This window comes from Pristis pectinata, chromosome 16 (genome assembly GCF_009764475.1).
Source record: "Pristis pectinata isolate sPriPec2 chromosome 16, sPriPec2.1.pri, whole genome shotgun sequence".
Taxonomy (NCBI): domain Eukaryota; kingdom Metazoa; phylum Chordata; class Chondrichthyes; order Rhinopristiformes; family Pristidae; genus Pristis; species Pristis pectinata.
In genome coordinates, this window is record NC_067420.1 from 7,582,839 (window position 1) to 7,598,290 (window position 15,452).

General features: G+C 42.6%; 1 protein-coding gene across 1 annotated transcript in view; it reads right to left on the minus strand.

Annotated features, from left to right (window-relative positions):
* Positions 1 to 37: 37 nt before the first annotated feature.
* ddx27 (DEAD (Asp-Glu-Ala-Asp) box polypeptide 27) overlaps positions 38 to 15,452 on the minus strand; it is a 40,216-nt gene continuing 24,801 nt past the window's right edge. The window contains exons 12-21 of the mRNA XM_052031198.1: positions 13,306 to 13,459; positions 11,582 to 11,663; positions 10,628 to 10,805; positions 9,978 to 10,084; positions 8,434 to 8,530; positions 5,977 to 6,068; positions 5,035 to 5,158; positions 4,787 to 4,883; positions 3,265 to 3,339; positions 38 to 2,021 (exon numbers count right to left, since the gene is read on the minus strand). Coding sequence (XP_051887158.1) covers positions 2,006 to 2,021; positions 3,265 to 3,339; positions 4,787 to 4,883; positions 5,035 to 5,158; positions 5,977 to 6,068; positions 8,434 to 8,530; positions 9,978 to 10,084; positions 10,628 to 10,805; positions 11,582 to 11,663; positions 13,306 to 13,459 — 1,022 coding nt within the window. The 3' untranslated portion in view covers positions 38 to 2,005. The remainder of the gene's footprint in view (positions 2,022 to 3,264; positions 3,340 to 4,786; positions 4,884 to 5,034; positions 5,159 to 5,976; positions 6,069 to 8,433; positions 8,531 to 9,977; positions 10,085 to 10,627; positions 10,806 to 11,581; positions 11,664 to 13,305; positions 13,460 to 15,452) is intronic.

A 15,452-nucleotide genomic window follows, 5' to 3' on the forward strand; every position in this document is an offset into this window, starting at 1 on the left:
TACAAATGTGCAAGTTTATTAGCAGCCGTTGGTTCTGTTCAGTTTGCTGCCAAACAACAGGAAACTAATAATAATTTCTTCATGTGAATGCAGTAATGATTTGTGGTTTTGCCTGGGAGCACAATTTGTTTGAAATCATTTTGTATTTATCCTGGAATTTCAGCAACAACCTAGGCATATTCAAACACTTAATTGCTTTTATTGAAATCAAACTGTAATCATGAAAACACAGACACCTTAAAGCTTGTACTCTGTTAATTTGTTTCTGTATGCCACTGACCACACACTCCCTTCTTTAAATGTCCTCATCAAGCATGTTATTTCACATCTATTGCTACCTCTGTTTCACTGAGCTCATTTTGAAGAATTTTTTTCTGATACTCAAATTTAAAATAATTAAAATCATTTTTAATAACTAACTGCTTCCCTTTCTAATCTCCCTGACTTGGTGGTTAAAGCAGAAAATGTAGTTATGAATAAATGAGGTTTGGATTTTTACCAAGTACAAACAAATCATTAACTCACTGGATTGAATGTCCTGTGCTGTAGGTTACAAATATCCCCTTACTTGCTACAATCTTAACTTGGATTTATCTTTCATTTTCCTTGTACACCTCATATTTTCTGCATTTTGAGTTCTGCCACTAGGGAGCACCTAGTAGGTGCTCACATGACCCCAAAACCCCAAAAACTTGTATCCTCCTTTACTCAGGCACTCATAGGTCAATACAAGGACACTTGGAATATAGTGTCCTACCTAAGGATATACTGGCAGTTGAGGAGGTGCAACAAAGTTTCTCCAGATTGATTGCTGGACTAGAGGGCAGAAATGTATTTCCAGTATTAAAGGTTTGATGTCAAGCATTTCAGTACTGTTTCCTGGCAGCTTTCCACCTTCTGTAACCTAAAACACTACTAGCCTGTAATTCTCCCCGTGTTCTCATCTTTCTGATCAAGTCTCTGGTCACTCTCCTGCTTGTCTCCTTGGACCCTCAGTGTCAGATTTTCATTACCATTGAAATATATTTAAAGAAAACAATGCAACAGTTTGTCAAAGTGAAATTCTTTAACTTTGGAAAGAATCACATTGATACAGCAAAGTGAACACCACATCCAGTAGCCAGAAGGAAAATAGCTTAAGAATGGAAGGACCCTTCACTCAAATAAACAGAGCTTTGGTCCCAAAAGATTTCCATTCAAGAGCAGAGTTCCATCTTATTTCTTTTCAAGATAATCTCAGCAGTTTGTAGAAACCGATAGATCTGCTTCTATAATACAAAATACTCCAGGACAGATTGTCACTTCATGGAGATGAAGTTCCAATATTTTCTCTTACCTCATCTATTTTTGTTCACTAATGCCTTCTGAGCACAAGAATAGCAAGATCAAGCCTGAGTCTGTCCTAAACAGCAATGCAAATGTGTATTGCCAGAGGATCACTGGATATAAACGTGGGATGGTGTAGAGCAGAGGTTCAGCCACTTAAAATTTGAAAGCTATTTTAAATTCTCCTGAAAAATCCGGATTGAAAATAGGAAATCCTGTTGTGCTGCTATTCCACTTCAATCCCAAATCATTACATTGGCAGCAGCGATTCCCTGTCTCAGAGCAAGGTGAAGATATGGTACTGTGTGAGGATTAAGTGAACACAAGTGTCTGCAGAACACCACACTTGAAAATGAGACATAACGTCATGCAATGAGACATACAGTGCAATGTCCCTGCTCTTCTAAAAAGGACTGTACCCATAGTAATCAATACTTAGGCATCGAGGGTGGGAGACTGCAGATCAAGAGAAATGATCCCAAAGATAAAACCTTAATTCCAGTGAAATTGGAGGTCAGCTCATTTCAATAAATTGACAAGTCAGTCCTTACAAAATTTCTTCTAGGATCTGAAGTATGACAATATTTCATTATCAAATATGTCACATAAATATACAGGCTGATAAAGAACTCCTTGAAAAGGCAGTTTCATAAAACTCTGATGGCTTTACTGTTTGGATTCACCTTCTCTTGTACCTGAAACACAAAGGATACATCATATGAACAATGAGGACTGAATAATATGCAAAAATCATCAGGTCTTTGAAGAAATGAGCAGGAGGAGGAAGCAATAAACCTACTGATCCCAGCTCATAAGTAACTGGCAGAAGGATAAGAGGAGAGATGAGAAGAGGCTAGGAGTCTGGAACACACTGTGTGAAATGGTCATTGCATAAAAATAGTACTGGGAGGTATACATGAAGGGTTGGTGATGAGCAAGGCTGTGGACCTAATGCTGGAAGGCGAGTTATATTTGGATAGCTTTTTAAACAAATACAGACATGATGGGCTGAATGGCCCGTGTTGGAAATGTTCTTAAATTCCATCGAATGGGGAGGAGAAGCTGAATGGGAAAGCTTCTGGGTCACAGTCAAAGTGTCACAGTTACTGACTCAAGTAATTCCTTCCAGCACTCCCACCCCATCAAGTACTGTAGGTTGTATCACTTTCACAGAAGTCCCACTTCAGGTGCTGTACCAAGGACTACAGTTCACCTTGGAACCATACCTCAACATCAACAAGGGAAGAAAACAGAATATTATGGAAATATTCAATAAAACATATCATCCAAAACTCAGTTATACCATTAGAAACATCACTACCTCCACACCATTCAGAACAGAGAGTTTGCACTGAATTCTACTGGGGCATGATATTTGGCTCTAGTCTTCTTGAACTCTTGAACTATGGGGAGGACAAAAAAAAATTTTACAAACTTCTCTTTGTAAACCATGTTTTACAGCCAAATGATGTGCTAGTTCTTTAGAGAGATGACCCAATTTTGAGATGTGATCATGGTTGGAACATGGCTCTCATTCCTTCCCCTGCTGGTGTGTGCTTGTATTGGAACAAGGGCAGGGTTAGACTCAACTGTGATGTCCTCGAGGAGCTGAATAAACAACCATGGTGTCCAGGTTAACAGTAGAAGGCTATTTGAACTTGAGGGACTACACAATTAACAGAAGAACTGTAAATTAAACATCCTCTTTTAAGGACAGGCCAGACACTGCAGCAAATTGGAGAAAATGTTTATGTTTCAGCATATCACAGGTTACTGAGAGATTTACTGGGAAGTCCTGGGAGTGGTGAACTGAAGCAATGTTCAGTCTGACCTGATCATCACCAATCTAAAGTTGACAACTCTTCTTTTGAATGGAACAATACTCGTTGCATTCAATTCCTATTAGATGGAAAACCACAGTTGTTCAGAAAAGCTTACCTGGATTTTGATTTAAATGTACCCCCTTTTTTGTGCTTTGATATTCCAAGTCTCTTTCTGTCTTCAAATGATGGCCTTCAAAGAAACCAAGTTGCAATGAATTCAGATACCAGAATAACATCATGCCTTGAAAATCAAAAGTATACAAAAGTGTCCCACACAGCGAGTTCTGAAGAATAGTGATGGTTGCATCGGACCGCATTTCTACTCAATAACATCTCCAATAACTTTCTCATGAATATTTCTGTGAATATTATGGTCACATGCGACTGCCTGGCACTGGTTTTGTAAAATTTGTGGTCATGATGTCAAGGAATGGAAAGCTCACCTATTTCACTGAAGGTACCGAATTATTCAGGTACTAAGTAGTTAGACGTCGAATACACCCTTTCTACTTTGTTCCATCCAGGACATGCCACCTTTTCACAGCTACCATCGGGCAGGAGGTATAGAAGCCTGAAGTCCCACACCACCAGGTTCAACCATTTGTTTCTTGAACCAACCAGCAAAACCCTAATCACTACAGTTTAGCAACATTATGAAGACTTTGACCACTTTGCACTAAAACAGATTTCTTTTTGTTCTAATTGTGTTTTCTTGTTAAAAAAATTGTGTATAATTTGTTTATGTTTTTCTTGTGAATGCTGCTGATCTGATGCTATGTGCCTGTGATGCTGCTGCAAGTAAGGTTTTCATTACACCTGTGCACACATGTACATATGACAATAAACTCGACTTTGACTAAAAAGGTTTTCTGCTTCACTAAGATGATATCTTCATTGGCCATGAGTGACAGAGGTCCATCTTGGGAGGGGTTGTCCTCTGACCCTAGTTGCATCTTACCCAAGGAGGGCAGAGGCACCTCTGATCTCAGCTGACTTTCACTACTGAGCCCAGGTGCTCATGTGCCAAAGTAGGACTGTCATCCACACAATTAGAAAATTTAACATGCTTGCTTCCTCCATCTGAGAACCAATGCCCTCCAAGCCAGCTAATTTTCCTACAAGTATTGCCTTTACAAGGCAGTCTATGTTGGCGCCGGAAGCGTGGCGTCACTTGCGGGCTGCCGCCGGAACACTCTATGCAAAAAGATGCATCTCACTGTGTATTTTGATGTACATGTGACTAATAAAGAAGTCTTTCTTATGAGCTCATATTCCCCACTAGTGTTTTCTTCCTAGAAAGCACTGTCCTACCACCACTACTGGTTTCTACCTCTGCATAAAAACAACACATCAGAATGTGTCCTAACCCTCCAAATCTCTCCAAGAAATCTACGCTAATCTCTTGATAACCCTAGAATTTTAAATCACTTAGCCTACCCAAGACCCTCGGGAGTAAACCTTGCCACTTCCTTTCCCTCCTCAAAGATACAACTTTAAACCGCTTTGGATCATCTACCCTAACATTTCATGTAGCTTGCATCATATTTTATTTGATAATGCTCCTCTGGAACGCAATGAGATATTCTACTGCTTTAAGTGAGTTATACAAAATGGAAGCTGCTGTATGATAAACTCACCCTGCTCGGTACTGTTTCAGGGCTTTCTGACTTGTATTTGTCAATTCTTCATCGAACACTGACTTCTTTGATTTGCTTACTCTGTTCATTTTATCTCCTTTTGATAAAGAAAAAAGATCTTTTATTCAATGTGTGAACATTTTTGCAATTGTAAAACCAATCATTCCCTTTTACAACACAATGTATTCTTGGCTCACGAGTACGTTTAATTGTGATTTCATCCTGCATTTGGTCTACAGTTTACCCACCTGCAGCTTGGTTTGCCTCATCCTCGGGCATTGCTCGTGCCCTCTTCGGTCGGCGGCCTCGCTTAGCAACGCGCTCAGCATACATCTGTGATTTCATAATTTCAATCTGTGTTCTCTCTTCAGCCTGACGTAAATGAGAGTACTGTGTCACTTCAGCTGCTGCCACACACCAGAGGCTCACCTACTGCGGCACCTCAGACTAGCAGTTTTAAAAATTTTGTCACTAGATGCCACAGATTAACTGCTACCATTCAATGGAAATTGCCTGCTTCCTATGTGCTTAACGGTTGCTAAATGTTTCCCATAGAGAAAGGAGAGGCAATTAAAACAATGAGAAATGGTTCCTTTCAGTTTCTGTGTCTTATGGATTAAATTCTCCATTCTTTCCCTCCACCACTTGTGCAGCAAACCTTTCCAATTCCCATCCCAATAAATCCAGATCAAGACCCGAGCACTAATGACCATCTCTGCAAGGCTCCATTTGTTTTAGTTGAAGGAATTCTCTGTTCTCACTCCAGTCCACTCAGAATCCAAAATTCCTCCCCATACCAATTCTTGATATTGGCTAATGGAATACTAATGAGTACAATTACTATTTACACTAGTTTTCTTCATACCAATAAACGAGAGATAATCCTGAAACCAACAAACTCACCAGTAGGATTCACTAGACTAGCCAGCAGCAGGAACTCGTGCTGATATTTTTCTCTTCTCTCAATGCCAATGGCTCAGTAGACAATTGAACATTACCATCACGCTGCTCAGGCTGAGACTAAATGCCGTGGCTAAGATCTGGGATCAAGTGCCAGATATTCTAGACATTTTAATCAGCTACAAGAGGCTTTCAACTTTTGTGTGTTTGAACACAAAATATTTTGCAAGAAAAATGCCTCCAGAATACACCGGGACATTAAACTCCCTGAAAGACCAACCAGTACTCACCGTCATTTCTTTCTTTTTCATGTTTTCCATGAACTGTTTCCTCCTCTTTTTGCCTCTTAGTGCTAAGTCAAACTCCTGTAGAGCCTTTGAAACTGTTTTTGAAACAAAAACATCAAACATCTCCAGTTTAATGAAATATTTTCCTGTCAAACCTTTCCATGATCAAGTACTATATTCAATGTAAACGTTCTTTGCATCACTATGTAACTATTGGAGGTGGAATGTTATTAAGGAGTTTCTAAAATAAGTCTGTTTGTGTATGTGGGTATCTGTGCGAGAAGTGCATCACATCGGCATGACATTTCCCAGGTGTTTCAATGGACACCAATCCACTGGCAATGGTGGATGGTCATACAACTGAAGTCATCACCTAATACAGGTGACCCCTCTGTTACACGGGGAGGGGGGGGGGGGTGTTGCATTCCAGGAAAACAGCCCATACTGTGATTTTCCATTACATGAAGCTATGTCACTGGCACATGCATCAAGAAACGCGAGTTGAAAAAAATTGTTTTTATTGAACTCCACCCCCCCCCCCCCCACACACATAAATTCCATGAGAGCAAATTTAATTCCGGATCTCAAATTTTTGGTTTGTGATTTCTGAATTCTGTAAGAAAAGGGTGAATTTCCATTACCTGAATATCCATAATGTGGGGACTGCCTGTACAGGAACAGCAACTTGTATTTATTAAGCAGTAGGAGAAAGAACTCAGATCCCCCTTTGATATTTATAAGAATATGGTCATCTTTTATTCTGCTGTCAAGCAGACAACAGTTCTCATCAGGCTAATGACATACCATTAATATATGGGATATAATTACTTATTCCCTTTTTAAAATTTATGAGTTCCTTCCACTCAATCACCACAAACTGCAAGGTTTGTAAACAAAAAAATGTGGAGGATTTGGAGAAGGTACAGAAGAGGTTCACCAGGACGCTGCCTGGATTAGAGGGTATAGCTATAAAGGAGAGGTTGGACAAACTTGGGTTGTTTTCTCTGGAGTGTCGGAGAGTGAGGGGAGACCTGATAGAGGTTTATAAAATTGAGAGGTACAGATAGGTGGACAGTCAGAATCTTTTTTCCTAGGGGGAAAGTTTAAGGGAGACATGTGGGGCTAGTTGTCCCCCTGCCACCCACCCCTCTTTGACACAGAGAGTGGTAGGTGCCTGAAACAGGCTGCCAGGGAAGCAGATATGATATTGGTGTTTAAGAGGATGTAAGATAACGCATGAATATGTGGGGAATGGAGGGATATGGATCATGTGTAGGCAGAAGGGATTTAGTTTAATTCGGCATCGTGTTCAGCACAGGCATGGTGGGCCGAAGGGCCTGTTTCCCTGCCACGTGACTGGGATATAGGATCAAAGTGCAAAGTGACCTACTTCTGCTTCTAAGATCACAACTGATCTTTTCCCTCAGGGCCACTTCCGTGTACTGAGTGCATGTTCATTGATTCCTATCATGAGAGGCACAGATAGGGTAGATGGTTAAAGGTTTTCTCCCCAGGGCAGAAATGTCAAATACTAGAGGACACAGGTCACAAGTTTAAAGGTGAGAGGGGGAACCTTAAAGGAGATTTGCGAGTCAACTTGTTGTTGTTTGTTTACACAGAGAACAGTAGGTGCCTGGAACACACTGCCAGGATAGGTGGTGGAAGTAGATATGATGGCAACATTTAAGGAGTGTGAAGAGGCAGGGGATGGAGGGATATGGATCATGTGCAGGCTGGTGGTATCAATTAGATTGGCTCACAGTGTCTGCACCAAAGGGCCTTTTCCTGTGCTGTACTGTTCTATGTTCCTTCTCAAAATAAGCAGTCATTCTCTCTCTAGAATATGCTCAGTGACCGAGTCCACAGATTCACCACGCTCTGGATGAAGACATTCCTCCTCTTCTGTTTTAAATGGCCAATTCCATATGGTGACACGGAGATCACTGTTCCAAACTAGGGGAAACATTATCCCTCTATCTACACTGTCAAGCCTTGCAAGAACTTTGTACCTTTGGGGAGATCACCTCTCGTTCATCTGAAGTCTATAAGCTCAGTCTGCTCACGGTCTCATCACAGATCAATTCCCCATCCCAAGAATCAATCCGGTGAAGTTCTGCTGCACCCGCACTGTGAGAAGTACAAATTTAGGTAGGGAGAACAGACCTATACACCACGTTCCAGCTGTGGTCTCACCAGGGAAATACATAATTACAGAAAGATGCCTTCAGTCTGATTCAAATTCTATTACAATAAAAGGACAACATGACGTTCCTCTTCAGAGTATTCCTCTGAAGCCGCTCTGCATCCTCCTCACAATTCCCCACTGCCACCAGGGTTACTCCCATGTGAATACACTGCACGTGGACAATCCTTTGCTCTGCACAAAACCAGACACTGCAATGCTCATGCTGCCCTTTAAGCCCCCAGGAAAGCCATTGCACTATCCAGAATGATGCTCACCTCTCTCTTTCTTCCGTTCTTCCCTGGTTTGGAACCAGGTGCGCTCTGGCCTGGTTTCTTCATTGTCCTTCTGCAGCTTGTTTTTCGCAGTGTTGATCTGTAAGGAACAAGTAAATCAGACATCAATATTCACCTGCTAATCAATATCCCAGTTTAAAGGCAGTGCTCTTCCCTCCATCTCAATACTGGATTATTGACAGTTCTTTCCGCCCTACACCACTTAGTGCAGAATAATGAGCTAAGCTGATTCAATCAGCAGTATACTGGGAATCATGAAAGAAGTGCTCCCACTTGTTGATATAAATTTTTTCCATTTGATCACAGACAAAAATGCTGACCTTTGATGCACAATCCTTTCAGTACAATGTACACGCCAATCAGGGAGTACCAGTTAGCAGGAATTTACCGTTACTTAACATCTGAGATAGTTCTGTTTAAAACAAATCATTTTGCATGTGGATATTAATAAGTCAACACAAGTTTCCATACAGATGGGACTTAAACCTGAAAAGTGTGAGGTGATGCATTTTGGGTAGACTGACAAGGCTGGGACACACACAATGAATGCCAGGACCCTACAACTTACTGAGAAGCAGTGGGACCTTGAAGTACTTGTCTAAAGATTGCTCAAACAGCAGCACAGGTAGTTAAGAGGCATACAAGATACTTGCCTTTTTCAGCCAAGGCATGAACAGCAGGGAGCATTGTGCGCAATTCTGGCCACACACTGTAGGAAGGACATGAATGCATTGGAAAAGGTACAGAGGAGATTCACCAGCATGTTGCTTAGGATGGAGTGTTTCAGGTATACAGAGAGACTGGACCAGTTGGGGCTGTTTTCCTTGGAGCAGAGAAAACAAGAGGGTGGAGCTGATTGTGATGGACAAATTTATGATGGACATAGATCAGACAGTGAGAAACATTCCTCCTTGGCAGATGGGTCTCTAATCAGAGGATACAGGGTTAAGGTCAGGGATAGGAGATTTTAGAGGGGATTTAAGGAAGGATTTTTTCCACCAGAGAATGTTTGGAATCTGCAACACTCCTTAACATGGTGATAGAGGAAAGTATCGGTATTGGTTTATTATTGTCACTTGTACCGAGGTACAGTGAAAAACTTGTCTTGCAGACCGATCGTACAGGTCAATTCATTACACAGTGCAGTTACATTGGGTTAGTACAGAGTGCATTGAGGTAGTACAGGGTAAAAACAATAACAGTACAGAGTAAAGTGTCACAGCTACAGAGGAAGTGCAGTGCAGGTAAACAATAAGGTGCAAGGTCACAACAAGGTAGATTGTGAGGTCAGAGTCCATCTCACAACAGTTAAGAAGTATTTGAAGTGCCGTGGCATGGAAGGATACAGACCGACTGCTGAAAAATGGGGTTAGTAGTTGATGGTCAGCATGGATTCTCGCGGGCCGAAGGGCCTGTTCCCACACTGCACGCCTCAGTGACCATCTTTAGTATCCAGCATTTATTTGATCATTCTGTAGCTCACTGGTAACACAGAATGGTGTGAAACTGGGGTAAACGCCACATACCTGAGCCTCTGATCGCTGCATCATTTTTTCCTCTTTTTCCAGCTGCAGAACAGCATAGATTTCCTTCTCCAGTTTCTCAATCTTCTGCCGGAACTTCATCACCACATCTGGGAGAGGAGGAACAAGGACATGAGCACACGGTCCCATAGAGGACAACTTAAGTACACCTCACTGGTTCATCCACCATCATCTCCTAAAGCTTGAGCCTGGATATTGAGCAATGGAAGCCTATTCAACCACGAGTGCCCGTTCCACCCTTAATCCAGAACCATCGGCAGCCACTTCCTTTTGTCCCTCCTCAGCCCAAGACCATCCAGATCAACTGTAGCACCTTAGTGCAGCCTTGGTTCTCACCTACAGCTCCCCAAAGACATTCAATTATTTGTACAATGTGCAGCATGTAGCCAGGCTGAATGCTTGAGAAATATACAGAATCCTACAAAGTTCAAGACGTCACTCTATGTTGGTACCAGTTCCAACCCCTGCTGAACTATGTGTCCACCAGCACCAACCACCTTTCAGTACCTCATCCAGTAGTCATCAGACGGTGAGCAGGAGCAGTAGTGTCAGGCAAGTGCAAACACGGGAGTCCAGGAACTGCCCATCAACTCACCGCACACCCCAAGCACGATGGCCGTGTCTTTTCTTACCTTGTGGAATGACACGAGCTTTCACTTCAGTTTTGGCTTTCTTCACAATTTCTTTTAACATTTTCCTTTCCATCTCACCAGCGAGTGACACGGACCGCCCACTGCGGCCAGCTCTAGCTGTGCGACCCACCCTGTGCACATAGTGCTTGATGGTGTTGGGCATTGTGAAGTTAATCACCTGGTGCAGAAGAAACAAAGAGTCTCTCACCAACATACCACAGCAGTTAGTTTACTTAAACTTTCTTCTTACTTGTTAAACAGAGATCAAGTTTATAAGTAGTACCATTTCAGTAATGAAGACAAAGCCTGCTATTTACAGCATTTTCTACATAAGGATCCTCTCAAAAACTAGATCTGAAAGGCAGGTGAGATCATTACTGTATCAAAGCTTTATAGATTAGGTAGTTAGACCTACGGCTCAGTCTAATTAGCTGGTAGCATCACTACCCGAGACCAATGTTCTAGGGCTATTGATTAGAAAGGCAGCAGTTTAAGGGAAGTTGAGAGCAAACAGCAGGCCACAAGACCATTGCAAATTTGAACTTACAACTCCCAAGGACGAGTCCTTCAATGCCGCAGAGTGCCACCTATTGTTAACTGTCCTCTAATGGTTGAAAGTACCTCTAGGCAAAAGAACTGGAGATAGACATAACCCTCAATATACTCTATAACTACCCCTTATACAATTCAGTGGGGCAGGGTTTTACAACTGTGGGTGCCACCTATGCCAGACTGACTTGTGAAATCAATTCCCAGCTGCTTCATAAAATTCCAGGGAACCGTTGGGAGGAACCCTTCAAGGCAAAGCCCTGTGGGGCATCGGGGCTTCATGTGCTCTAATGGGATCAGGTGTGTGGCCAGACAAGCCCACCTGCAAAAATAAGAAAAAAAATATGCAAGATCCATGCCGTTAACCTCTCATTAATTCTTCCTTTACACATTTGAGTCACTTACCGTTTTGACTCCATCGATATCCAGTCCTCTGGCAGCAACATCAGTGGCTACAAGAATATCAATTTGTTCATCCTTAAAGCGCCTGTCACAATGGAAAAGACAAGTGATGAGCTAAAATCACCTTGATATTCTGCAGCTTAACACTCTCCAGGAGGCACAGTTGTCATATTATCTGTGGTTTAAATTCAGAACTCAAGATTAAAATTAAACTCTTTGACCAAATGAATATTTAAATTTGTCTTTGTGTATCTTACTTAAGGAAACAGTCATTCATAAATATACATTCTATGTGCCTGACACTTTAGAATAAAGGCCTTTACAGTTCACCTGAAAAGGAGCATTTTCTGAGAGTGGCACATGGATAACGACCTGGGAGTGGGAGACTGGTGAATCTCTTTACCCCGTTCCAGGTTCGAGAAGTTAATTGCTTTATCCCAACTGTTAATCAGGCCGAGATCACCAATTAAAGACTCAACCTGGAATCTGTTGGCCTTGGTACGACACCAAATACCAATCCATTTTGAAATACTTAAATTCTTCTTTCAAAAATGTGAGACTGTCATCCCTTATAAGTCACTATACTAAACCGAGTACACTCTAATAAAACAAACCCTGAGATTACAATGGAAAAGCATTACAAATCTACAACAATCAAACAAAAGTATCTTGCAGGTAGTATTAAATTTGACAGTGCTGCGTGGATAAAATCAATTTGATGGATCCTGGTAATCCTTCAAACAAGATCTTAACCTTCAATCAACAGCTCAAACTTGAAGTGCAAACTTAGACACTGCAAATCGCCAGGCTACTTCCATACAGACAAACCCGAGGGCAAACCTGATCACCCCTCTGCCTCACACACACGCACACACACTTTTCAGCAGGGTGACTGGACAGCAAGAGTTGGAACTGTAAGGAATGTACACAACTTACTCAAAAAGATGCAGAACAAAAATATAGACTACTGGAAGAACTCAGCAAGTTCAGCAGCATCCGTGGGGGAAAGGAATTTTTGAGGCTTCGGATCAAGAATCTGCATCAGTACTGAGGGTGAAGATAGATCAGTATACAGAGGAGACAGGAAGTGGTGAGACAGGAGCCAGTAGGTGATAGATGGACCGAGGAGGAGTGAAGGGTGACAGGCAGATGAAGCCAGGTACCGGAGGGTGAAGGTGGGGACTGGTGAGTGATAAGTGAGGACACAAAGGCTACCAGTGCTGGAATCTGACAAGTAAGGAAGTGATAATCAGGGGAGAGATGAAGGGTAGATGGCACCAGATGGGGAGGGGTTCCAGTGGGTGAATTATGTGGGTAGTAGCTGGATGGAATCAGGAGGGCGAGGGGGTATTGCAAAGGGAACAAAAATAGGAGGACCAGAGATGGATCAGATAGGGCGGGTGGGGGGGGGGGGGGGGGGGGGGGGGTGGTTGCGAATGCAGGAGATAAGGGTTACCTGAAATTGGAAATTAAATGTTCATACCATTGGGTTGGATAGGTGGAATACGAGTTGGTGTTCATCAAGCTTGCACTGAGCCACACCCTGGAGGACAGACAGGTCAGTGTGGGAATAGAAAGGAGAGTTGAAATGGCCTGCAACCAAAAGATGCTCGCTCAGCAGAAACTGGGAATTGCTTTGGTTCTGCAGGGCTTACCATTAGATTTAGTTTTACCTGCTAGGTGCAAAATGATTCAGGAATCTTACACCAACCGTGCCATTCGCTTACCTAAGAGCCTCCAGTCTCTGGGTTTGAGAAAGATCCCCATGCAGTTCGCCAACCTTCAGTCCCATCAGCCCCAGCAGGATGTGCATCCGATGAGCTTGCTTTTTGGTCTGTGTAAACAGCATAACGTGGTCCTGAAACGTGCGAGTAAGAAGAGCTGGAGGGAGAAGGAAAAAGAAAACATAAAATTAAATGAAATAACCCACACACAAATTAATCCTTATTTTATTCATTCCCACCTCCCACTCCCTCCATATCAGAAACACAGTATCCAGGCACTCTTTCTTCATATTAACTACAAATCCTCATTAAGGGAAAACAAGAAAATACATGCAAGGAGTGATAATGAACAAAAGACACAAAACGTGGGTGACAAGTTTGCAACTGAAGACCCGAGGATACCCAAAATAAAATTTTGCAACCAATCTGCACACAGCAAACTTCACAAACAGAAATGTGAAGAGCAGAATTTCTGTATTAGTGCCATTGATTGAGCAATAAATATTGCACGTGACACCAGGAAGCACCCTGTTCTTTTTTGAATAGGGTGGATGGATCTAAAAAAAACAAAACAGTACTGAATTATGAATCTATCCCACTACCTGATGGAAAGTCATCAACTTGACATGTTGATCAAAAAAAAACTGAAGACACTGGAAATTTGAAATAAAATAGAAAATGGTGGAAAAACTCAACAGGTCAGGCAGCATCTGTGGACAGGGAAACAGTTAATGTACCATGTCAGGACCTCGATGCTCCCTGACCTATTAAGTATTTTCAGCATTTTCTGTTTTTATTAACTTGACATGTTAACCCTGCTTCTCTCATTTTCTATCATTTTAGATTTCCAGCATTGCAAATTTTTCCTTTATGATCATGTTTCCTTTTTCCATTCTTTATATATTAGTTAAGAGTGGCTACACTTGTGGGCTGCTCCCAGCACATTCTCAGTAACACAAAAAGATGCATTACACTGTATGTTTTGATGAACATGTGACCAATAAATAAATCTAATATCTAAAATCAAACCCTTTATCCATCATCTTGCAATCAACACTGGTCATCTTAATCTTAGCTTGAATACAGATAGTTAGTCTGTATAAAATTAATCCCTTTAGGATTTGGTGTAGATACCAAGGTTCAGTTCAAATCTCATCCAAAATACAACACCAGCAATAATGCAGCACACACTTCACTGTGCACTCCAAGTATCAGCAGAGAAGGAGACAGAAACAAAGGACTGCAGATGCTGGAATCTAGGTGAAAACACCATGATACTGGAGGAGCTCAGCAGGCCAGGCAGCGTCCGTGGAGAAAAGCAGGCGGTCAATGTTTCGGGTCAGGACCCTTCTTCAGGACTGAAGAGAGGAAAAGGGGAAGCCCGATATATAGGAGGGAAAAGCAGAGCAGTGATAGGTGGACAAAAGAGGGGAGGTGGGGTGGGCACAAGGTGGTGATAGGTAGATGCAGGTAAGAGACAGTGAGAGGCAGGTGTGGGGGAGGAGGGGAGAGCAGATCCACTGGGGGATGGGTCAAAGGTAAGAAGAGAGAGGGTAAAAAAAGGGTAGAAAAAAAGAGAGATAGGCTAGGAAAGGGAAGAAAAGAAGCATGGGGGGGGGGGGGGTGGATGTGGGGAAGGTGGGTGGGGATTACTTAAAGTGGGAGAATTCAATGTTCATGCTGTCAGGCTGCAGGGCTCCAAGACGGAAAATGAGGTGCTGTTCCTCTAGTTTGCGCTTGGAATTCTCCTGGCAGTGGAGGAGGCCGAGGACTGACATATCAGTGATAGTGTGGGAGGGGGAGTTGATGCGACTGGCAACGGGGAGATGCAGATCGCGGTTATGGACAGAGCACGGGTGTGCTGCAAAACACTCACCTAGTCTGCGTTTGGTCTCACCAATGTAGAGGAGACCACTCTTGGAGCACCGAATGCAGCAGATGATATTACTGAAAGGACTGTTTGGGTCCCTGGATGGAGGTGGTGTAGGGACATATGCCGCACCTATGGCAGTGGCAGTGGAAAGTTCTGGGGGTGGGAGCGGGATGGGTTTGGTAGGGGTGGGAAGAAGGGAGGAGTGAACGAGGGAGTCGCAGAGAGAGCAGTCCCTGTGAAAGGCAGAAAGGGGTGTGGAGGGGAAGACATGCTTGGT